At 45.3% G+C, this 10,454-nt stretch overlaps 1 protein-coding gene across 1 annotated transcript in view; it reads left to right on the forward strand.

The window, feature by feature from the left end:
- The first annotated feature begins 6,502 nt into the window (after nt 1–6,502).
- LOC104388704 (olfactory receptor 6F1-like) overlaps nt 6,503–10,454 on the forward strand; it is a 7,798-nt gene continuing 3,846 nt past the window's right edge. Inside the window, exon 1 of the mRNA XM_009997603.1 lies at nt 6,503–6,633. Coding sequence (XP_009995905.1) covers nt 6,503–6,633 — 131 coding nt within the window. The remainder of the gene's footprint in view (nt 6,634–10,454) is intronic.

Below are 10,454 nucleotides of genomic sequence, written 5' to 3' on the forward strand. Positions count from 1 at the left end.
TGAATGATTATGAGAAACTTTAGGCAGAAACATCAGGCAGCTGGAGGAACAGGGAAGGTCATTCCTGTGGGAACTAGTGAAGCATGTATGTGTAACAATTGGGTAGTAAGGTAAACAAGACGGGGAGTCAGATAAAAGGCTTAAAGTAGAGGCCAATCAAAAGGGGAATGGGGATGCGTGAACAATGTATATTAACCAATTAAGAACTTTGTTTTGCCGCATGGACAGCGTGCACGCTGTCCTGAGACTATATAATCTGCACGCAGCTAAATAAACTCGGACTGAATCTACATCATATTGGTGTGCAGTATTCATTCCCGGCTCGCCACAGGGTATGAACCACGGCAGGCTCAAATGGAGTAGGCTACTCAATTACGTCCCTTGATTAAAACTGAATATAGTTATGATGATGGTGAAGATCAGAGGCCTGCCATTTTAACTAAAGAGGTCCCCTATACCGCCACCGAATTAGCAAAACAAAAGATTTTGGAAGGTCCCCTAAGGAAACTGAAATGGAATGTCTAGCAAGTATCCCTAATGGAAGGGGACCAGATCTTATTGAGTGAACATGAGACTAATGGATATTTGGGACCGGATGTCTTTTTAACAACAGGCAATTGGCACATCCCTTGGTCTCTAACCCAACAGATGGCCTATTGGGCAGGGGGCTTGAACCCCCTTTAGAGGGGGGATCCCCTCGCAATTGTGGGAAATGTGAATCAACTAGTGGAATGTCTACAAAAGTCCCTATTTTGCAGGTCTTTGAGGCTCAACATTCGTATTTTGTCCGCATTTTTACCTCAAAAGTCCCTATTTCCCAGCAATTTGAGACTCAAAATTCCCAATTTTCCAGCAACTTTGTGCTCAAATTCCCCATTTTGCACCCATTTTGTGCTCAAAATTCGCCATTTCCCAGCAATTTGGCACTCTAAACTCCCTATTTTCCAGGACTTTGAGGCTCCACATTTGTATTTTGTCCCCATTTTGACCTCAACAGTCCCTATATTCCAGCACTTTTGAGCTCAAACGTCGCTATTTCCCAGCAATTTGGGGCTCAAAATTCCCTATTTCCCAGCAACTTGGTGCTGAAATTCACGATTTTCTCCCCATTTTGTGCTCAAAATTAGCTGGTTTCCAGCAATTTGCTGCTCAAAAGTCCCTATTTTCCCGGACTTTGAGGCTCAAAATTCCTGATTTTGTCCCCATTTTTACCTCAAAATTAGCTCGTTCCCAGCAATTTGGTTCTCAGAGTTCCCTATGTTCCGGCAACTTGGTGCTCAAAATCCCCAATTTTCCAACAATGTAAAGCTCAAAATTTGTTATTTTGCAGCAACTTGGAGCTCAAATCTCACTGTTTTGGCTCATACCTGAGTAAAATTCACTATGTTCAAGCAATTTGGGGCTCAATATTCCCTATTTGTCCCCGTTTTCTGCTCAAAATGAGCTGTTTCCCAGCAATTTTGTGCTCAAAAGTCCCAATTTTGCCTCAAAGTGCCTGAGCCCAAGGCATGAATTCCCAATGATGATGCCTGTAGACCCAGAACGAATGAGCCCTCTTGTAAGAGGCCTCCCCAAATCCCTCAAACCCATAGACATTCTGTTACAGGGCCAAATTCAGGCTATGTCCCCTTTAGACTGACTGGAAACCACATTGGGGTCCCACACGCTTTTACACAGGAACCTGGATAATCAGGAATTGAAAATTTGGATATGCGGAGAAGTAGCACAAGAACTGATCAACTATGGCCGGAAATACAGTCCGGTTAACTCTCCTGCTGGTGTAGGTTCTGTGAGCAGGGGGGTTAGACAGCTAGAGGCAGGACCACTTCCCTTCAGGAAAAGAGAACTTAATTCCAGGGGTACCCAAGACAACCAAGACCGTTCGAGAACTTGACGGAGTCTGTGGGCATTGGGGTGGCAAAAGGGAATATCGAGGGACCTGATGGATGGCCTCGCCACTACAACCTTGGAAAAACTGGTTTTGAGATGGCCAAGCTCCAAAAGACCCGCTAATGTTAAGAATGAGAGAAAACCGAGGGACCCTATGACTACCCCGAATGCACATCCTCTTATTGATTTGGAGGAAGGAGACCTAAATCCAAAAAACAACCAGGGAAACTAGATGTCCCATCCCCCAAGAGTGAGTGGGGGGGTGGAAGCTGGATGTTTGTTAGACAACTCACCGACAATGGCAAAGGAGATATTTTGATAACAGCAATTGTGGGTCCCCAGAAAAAAAACCAGTAACATTTCTAGTAGATACTGGGGCTCACATTTTGGCACTTACAATTGATGATACTACAGTCTGTGGAGTTGTAGCTTCAAAACAGCAACTCCATGCATTAAATGTGTTTGGCGTCGCCTGATCTGTGACTACAGCCCTAGTCTGTATATTATTACCAGGGGAAGACAACATCATTAAAGTCATGATGGCAGTAGGGCAATTTCCCCTGAGCCTGTTGGGACTAGCTGTTTTGAAGGGCCCTACTTGGCTCGATAATCAGGGACAAAAATGGGCATTTGGCACACCTGCTGTGCAGGTGAGACTGTTGCAGCCAGCACCAACTCTTCCCCCTTCCAAACTGACCAACATAAAACCATATCCATTGCCTTTTGGGGCCAGAGAGGGAATTACCCCTGTAATAGAGGATTTGAAGGGGCAGGGAATAGTAGTCCTGAGCCACTCTCCATTTAACTCTCCTGTTTGGCCTGTGAGAAAGTCCAATGGGAAGTGGAGATTGACTGTAGACTATCAAAGGCTAAATGCAAATACTGGCCTGCTAACAGCCACAGTACCAAATATTGCCAAGCTCATTGCATCAATCCAAGAGCGAGCACACCCCATTATGGCAACAATAGATGTAAAATACATGGTTTTTATGGTCCTCTACCTTGGTACACCATGCTTTAGCAAAAGAACTTGAGTTAGACCTCAGAGAATAAGAGGTAAGCGTCTATCAATATATTGACAACATCCTCATGTGGGGGGGAGGTGGAGAAGGTGCAAACTACCCAGAATAATATAATGTCTCACTTGGAAGGGCTAAGTTTGCAGATTCCACCAGAAAAGATACAGGTACCCTCGCAGGAAATTTTTGGGAATCTGGTGGAGGGGAGGTATTTAAAAACCGTGTAGATGAGACACTTCAGGACATGCTCTATTGGTGTATTTTTTTCTTTTAATGATTTTTTTTTATTTTGGGGCGGGGGGAGTTAACGATTGGACGCAGTGATCTTAGACATCTTTTCCAACTGTGACAATTCTGTGACTCTGTAATTGGCCCTTTGGATACTCTAATAATATGACTGGGATTATGATCTTCCTTCAGGCCTCAGACACCCCCCAACTATGCAATCATATCATTATAGTAGCATGAAGGAAGTAGCCTCTCAAGTCCATTAACAGTCCTCTTGAGAGGATATTAAAGAAAATGACATCTCTACGTGATATATTGATGCCCAAAAATGTGGTTAAATGCCCTGTTAATTAACTTTTTTGCTGTTATACTTGTAAAAGTATAGTAATTTTTTATAGCTAACTGAACTGTCTAGAAAAAGGCCAGTAGTCTTATCTGGGTGAAATGTTGTCCCATCAATGACTTAATTATGAATAACAGCAACATATAGTGCACCCCATATATATCTCACTATATAAAACAAAATGCTTAAGTTCATATTTTATTACTACAGCAGTATCTCCATGATCACTGAGCAAAACTTTGTTGTAACAGTGACAGAGAAAACCCTGCATTTTCCTTTTAAAGATAGGAATTTGAGGCATAGAAAAATTAAAGGTCAGCAAAAAAAGTATACAAAGACCTCTCATTAAGCAGTGATTTTTTTCCCCTGAAATCAGGACAGTGGGAGTAAAACTGTTTTGAAATTCTGGTTCTCAAGAGCTTAGGCAAGGATGATCAGAAGAAACACAGCATAGCCAAGGACAGACCCCAAGTCTCTTGAATGAAGTCTTTAAGGCACTATAAGTTATCTTAACTCTCATGACCTCAAAGAGACTTTTAATAACAAGAGGAAATCAAATAGCTCTGAAATAGTGTTTTCTTTATTAAATGTTTTACTATTAGTTCTTGACTGAAAAGGTTTTAAGTGAGTTAAGTGAAAGTTGAGTGAATGTAGGGTTGCAGGATTAGGTGGCAAGATGCTTGTCTTGAACAGATTCCTCAACTGGCCCAAGCTGATCTCAGATTTGAGGGAAAAAAACCCTCTGACACAAATTATATTATGCAACTAATTATTATACATAAAAAATTCCATTTTTCCACAAGTTTTCTGCCTAACCTCTGTCCATGTTTGTGAGTTTTGTTAATGGGATCTTGGTGAAAAGACACGGGTAGTATTTCCTATATTATAATAAGAAAAAAAGGGCAAGATCAGTACCTTTAGAAACAGTCCTTTAGTTCAAGAAAGTAGAGAGAATAACATTCTGAAATGTGTTTTAGAATAGCAATTAATTCCCTTACTTGTCTGGTGTCTGTGTTTGCTATTTAACAATGAAATATTAATTCCTGTGTCCTGGTTTGAGCCAGGATAGAACCAATTTTCTTTGTAGTAATTTTACTTTTCAGTTAAGTCTCTTCTAAGTAGCTGCAGTTGCTGAAACTATCAGCATGTTTTTCAGTCAGTGTCTGCTTCTAGGACTGATACCACTAGATATTGATAGTTACTGCTGGAGAATGGTATGCAGAACCAGGGTCACTGCTTGGTTCTGATAATCATTTTATGCTCCACAAACAAAAGGGAGGAAAGAGGCCACACCTGTGATTCTCCGCAGGAGAGGAGTGGACTAGATAGGCAACTAAAATTGACCAAACTATTCCTTTCCATATGAATCATATTCAGTACAAATCTGAAACATAACAAAGGTCAAGCTCTCTTCATCCATGGCTGGCATCCTGAGAGGACTCTGTCCTTTTGTCTGCCTTTGATCCCAAATGGTGCATTCCCGAATCCATGTGTTCCTGCACGCAGCTCCCATCTCCAGGACTTTTCCAGGGCCTGCCCTGCAGCCTCAGCGGTGATGTGAGCATTATCGGTGAGGGGGAGGCACAGTTGTTTTGTTTTTTAAAAATATTTGTGGTTTTTTTTTTGTGTGTGTATATTGGCTCATTTGATCAAAGTCACGGAGGCGAAGGACTCCGGAGCGGAACCGCGCCGGGAGACTCTTCCTTAGCGGCAAAAAAAAAACGGCTAAAGCGCAAGGAGAGATAGGGCGCCCCCCAGCGTGGGCCAAACCCCCTCACGTACAAGAACAGCCCCCAGGGGACGCTGCACGTCAGAAGGGTGTGGCATGGCAGTTTGTGTACGCAGGCGAGCTCAGCTGGAAGTCCTCACTCTCCCAGGAAAAAAATCCAACGATGGTCTCCACTTGGCCCAAAACCATGGCTGAAATAAATGTGACGACCCAGACTGACCTACCTTGGAAACAGGCAGCCGTCCAAGTGTTGGGCTGTGTGGAATGTCAGAGCTGGTCACTCTCACCAGAAGACGGCAAAGACAACACCTGTGTGCACTTCAACCCAGTAAATTATCTGCTCAGCCTGCTGGTGGAATTTAAGGGGAAACTGGAGAGATTAAGGGCTATCTGGGAATGTGAAAGGGAAATAGACTTATGGAGCCACACCCTACTATCCTTAGGGAAAAGGCAGCTAGTAGAGGCTCCATGAGAAGTAGAGGATTCCCTGCCCTCTTATCACCAGGCAGGAGGGGACCTAAGAGATGACTGGGGGAGGGGGGGAAATGGAAGCTGGTCTCTGCTTGGGGCAGCAGGCAAGTCCCCTCCAGATCTGCACTTTTCCAGGTGCCCTTACAGAATAGATATGGGGCTCAGGAGATAGGGGACAAGGGACAGGAGGATGTTGATAAAGCTCCATCCAGGGAGTTGCCGAAGCAACCAGCTCCATGCATTAAGACTGCTTCTGTTAAGAGCAAGAGGGTGACTGTTATAGGAGATTCCCTTCTGAGGGAAACTGAGGGTCCCATATGCTGCCCAGATCCTTCCCATAGGGAGGTCTGCTGCCTCCCTGGGGCCTGTGTTAGGGATATAACCAGGAAACTTCCTGGTCTTGTACAGCCCTCAGATTACTACTCTCTTTTGATTTTTCAGGTAGGCAGTGATGAGTCTGAGGGTAATGGAGAAAGATTTCAGGGCCTCGGAACAACTGGTCAAGGGATTGGGAACACAAGTTGTGTTCTCTATCCCTCCACTTCCGGGGAATGATGAATGGGTAAACAAGAAGACCCACCAGATCAATGTCTTGCTCCAAACCTGATGCTACCAGCAGGACTTTGGGTTTTTTGACCATGGTTTGATTTACAGTACACCAGGCCTGCTTGCAATTGATGGGAAAGCTCTATCTCACAGGAGGAAAAGGGTACTAGAGCAAGAGTTAGCAGAGCTCATAGACAGGGCTTTAAACTAGACTCGAAGGGGGAGGGGGATGAAACCAGGCCCACCAGAGATGAGCCTAGCAGTGAAGGGCCAAGAATGAGGGTGAAATTGATAGCCCAGCTCAAGTGCATCTACACTAATGCAGGTAGCAGGGGCAACAAGCAGGATGAGCTGGAAGCCATTGTGCAGCAGGACAACTATGACTCAGTTGCTATCATGGAAACATGGTGGGATGATTGTCATGACTGGAATGCCACAATGAATGGATATAAGCTCTTCAGAAGGGATAGGCAAGGAAGGAGGGGCAGTGGCGTGGCTCTTTATGTTAGGAAGTGTTTTCATTGTATAGAGCTTGATTATAGTGATGATAAAGTTGAGTGTTCATGGATAAAAATGAAGGGGAAGGCAAATAAGGCAGATATTGTACTGGGAGTCTGTTAAAGACCACCCAACCAGGACGAGGAAGCAGATGAAGTGTTCTATAAGTGGCTGGCTGAAGTCTTGCAGTCACCAGCCCTTGTTCTAGTTGGGGACTTTAACCTACCAGACGTCTGCTGGAAATATAACACAGCAGAGAGCAGGCAGACTAGGAAGTTCCTCGAGTGTGTGGAAGATAACTTCCTGACGCAACTGGTAAGTGAGCTGACAAGGGGAGGTGCCTCACTGGACCTCCTGTTCAAAAAAAGAAAAGGACTAGTGAGAGACATTATGATCAGAGGCCATCTTGGGCTACAAAACTTTTCAGTTCTTAGTGATGTAAGGAGTAGGGTTAGCAAAACTTCCACCTTGGACTTCCAGAGGGCAGACTTTGGCCTGTTCAGGACAGTGGTTGAGAGACTCCCTTGGGAGACAGTCCTGAAGGGCAAATGGGTCCACGAAGGCTGGACACACTTCAGGAAGGAAATCTTAAAGGCCCGGGAGCAGGCTGTCCCCATGCCTAGGGAGGTTGTTGATGCCCCATCCCTGGAGGTTTTTAAAGCCAGGTTGGACAAGGTTTTGTGCAACCTGGTCTAGTGGTAGGGTTCCCTGCTCATGGCAGGGTGTTGGAACTTGTTGATCTTTAAGGTCCCTTCCAACCTTAATGATTTTATGTGTTGCAAGATTAAAGGGTGGGGAAGACAGCCAGCTTGGTTGAACAGGGAGCTTTTGCTGGGACTCAGGAAAAAAAAAGGAGGGTTTACCACCTTTGGAAGAAGGGAAAGGCAACTCAAGAGGAGTACAGAGATTTCATTAGGTCATACAGAGAGAAAATTAGTGTCACCGTTTGACTCAGGTCCGACAACAATGCTCTCGATCCCCTCTCCCCCCCACCCACGTAGGGAAGGAGAGAGAGAAAAAGAGAGAGACTTGGCTGGATTGAAAACTAAACTGCACAGCTTTAATTAAAACACTAATGAATCATACAAGAAAATATATACAGTTATATACAGTATGGGCAAAAGCCTCTCGCCTCCCCCCACCCCAGCAACTCCCACAGCACTTCCCTGAACTGGGAAGAGTCCCGAGGAATCCCGAAGCTGCTGCTGGAGAAAGCAGAGAGTTATGGGGGTCACAAGAGATCAAGAAAAAGGGGGGGTCACAGATCTCCCCATAGTGTCTGAGCCGGCAGAGTGCAGGTGCAGCCTTGAAGCCTCAGTAGTTAGAAAAACATTCCTCTGTCTTATCAGCCTAGCAGAACACACTGTTGCTAGTTACAAGAAAGCTTACTGAAGGAAAAAAATCAGTAAAAAGAAAAATTGGCTTCATCCTGGCTCAAACCAGGACAATTAGGAAGAAAAAAGCCCAGCTAAAGCTCAACTTGGACAGTGACATAAGGGACAACAAAAAAAAACTTTTATAAATATGTCAACAATAAAAAAAGAACCATAGAGAATCTCCATCCCTTACTGGATGAGGGGGGGAACATTGCAACTGAGGATGAGGAAAAGGCTGATACTTAATACCTTCTTTGCCTCTATCTTTAATAGTCAAACAAGCTTCCCCCAGGGTGTTCAGCCTCCTGAGCTGGAAGATAAGGACAGAGCACAGAACAACTCCCCCATAATCCAAGAGGAAGTAGGTAATGATCTACTTCTGTACCTAGAAACTCACAAGTCTATGGGGCCGAATGGCATCCACCTGAGACTACTGAGGGAGCTGATGGGGGAGCTTGCTAAGCTTCTCTCCATCATTAATCAACAATCCTGGTCAACAGGGGTAGTCCCAGATGACTGGAGGCTGCCTAATGTGATGCCCATCTACAAGAAGGGCTGGAAGGAGGATCCGGGGAACTACAGGCCTGTCAGCCTGACCTCAGTACCATGAAAGATCATGGAGAGGCTCGTCTTCAGTGAGCTCACATGGCAAGTGCAGGGAAGCCAGGGGATCAGGGCCACCCAGCATGGGTTTAGGAAAGGCAGGTTCTGCTTGACCAACCTGATCTTTCTATGACCATGTAACCTGCCTATTGGATGAGCGGAAGGCTGTGGACATCTACCTGGACTTTGGTGAGGCCTTTGACACCATTTCCCACAGCAGTCTCCCAGATGAGCTGGCATAGACAGGTGTACTCTTAACTGGGTAAAAAACTGGCTGGAAGGCCAAGCCCAGAGAGTTGTGGTAAACAGGGTCAAATCTAGTCGGCAGCCAGTCTCCAGTGGTGTCACTCAGGGCACAGTTTTGGTGAGTCTGTCCTGGTTTGAGCCAGAATGAAGCCAATTTTCCTTTTACTGTTTTTTGGGTGTATTTTTTTGTTTTCCTTTAGAGAACTCTCTTTTAACTAGCAGCAAGTTTTCCAGCTAGTGGACTGATAACACTTGGAATGTTTATGCTGTAACTGCAAGGTCACTTTGCTCTACTTGTTGAATCTGCAGCTCAGATGCTAAGGAGCAGAAGATTCATATTTGTAACCCTCCCACAGGGAGGAGTGAACTAGACACAGCAAAATTGACCAAAGTATTCCATTCCATATATCTATGTAAGCTCGGTGTAAGGTCAGAGATCATGGAAGTCAACTTCCTTCCTGCTTCTTCTTCCCTTCCATCCATGGCTGGCATCTGGGGAGGACTCCATCTATCCATCACCATTGATCCCTAGGCTTGTGTGTTCCTGACCCTCATAACTCTATCCTCAGCTCCTGTCTGCTCTACCGCTATCTCCAGCAGCAGTCCAGGACATTTTGGAATTGCTCACAGCTAAGGAGAGTGCCGTGGGAGTTGCTGGGGGTGGGGGTAGGCAATAGGGTTTTGCACATTCTTGAACACACTTGTATATAATTGTACATATTTTCTTATTAGTAGTATTTAATTAAAGCTGTCTAGTTTAGTTTTCAATCCAGAAAGTCTCTCTCCTTCATTCTCTCTCTCATTCCCTACCTGAGTGGGATAGAGAGCATTATTGTCGCTGGCTCAATTGCCAATCATGAGTCAAACCGTGACACAGTCTTATTCAATTTCTTTATCAATGATCTGGATGAGGGAACTGAGTGCACCCTCAGTAAGTTTGAAGACAAACTTACTGAGAGTGGGAGTGTTGATCTGCTTGCAGGTAGGAAGGCTCTACAGCGGGACCTTAACAGACTGGATCAATGGGCCAGGAGGTTTGATAATACCAAGTGCCAGGTCCTGCATTTCAGTCAGATCAACCCCAGACAATGCTACAGGCTTGGGGAAGTGTCTGGAAAACTGCCCAGCAGAAAAGGACCTGGGGGTGCTGGTTGACAGCTGGCCGAACATGAGCCAGCAGTGTGCCCAGGTGGCCAAGAAGACCTACAGCATCCTGGCCTGCATCAGGAGGAATAGTGTGACCAGCTGAAGTAGCAAAGTGATCATGTCCAGGTACTCAGCGCTGGTGAGGCTGCACCTCGACTACAGTGCTCAGTTCTGGGCACCTCACTACAGGAAGGAAATTGAGGTGCTGATGTGTGTCCAGAGGAGAGGTACCCCCATGAAATGCTACAGACTAGGGGAATGAGTGGCTGGAGAGCAGCCCAGCAGAGAGGCACCTGGGAGTACTGGTTGACAACCAGTTGAACATGAGCCAGCATTGTGCCCAGGTGGCCTGGAAGGCC

The sequence above is a fragment of the Chaetura pelagica genome, unplaced genomic scaffold, assembly GCF_000747805.2.
Source record: "Chaetura pelagica isolate M959 unplaced genomic scaffold, ChaPel_1.0 scaffold635, whole genome shotgun sequence".
NCBI lineage: Eukaryota > Metazoa > Chordata > Aves > Apodiformes > Apodidae > Chaetura > Chaetura pelagica.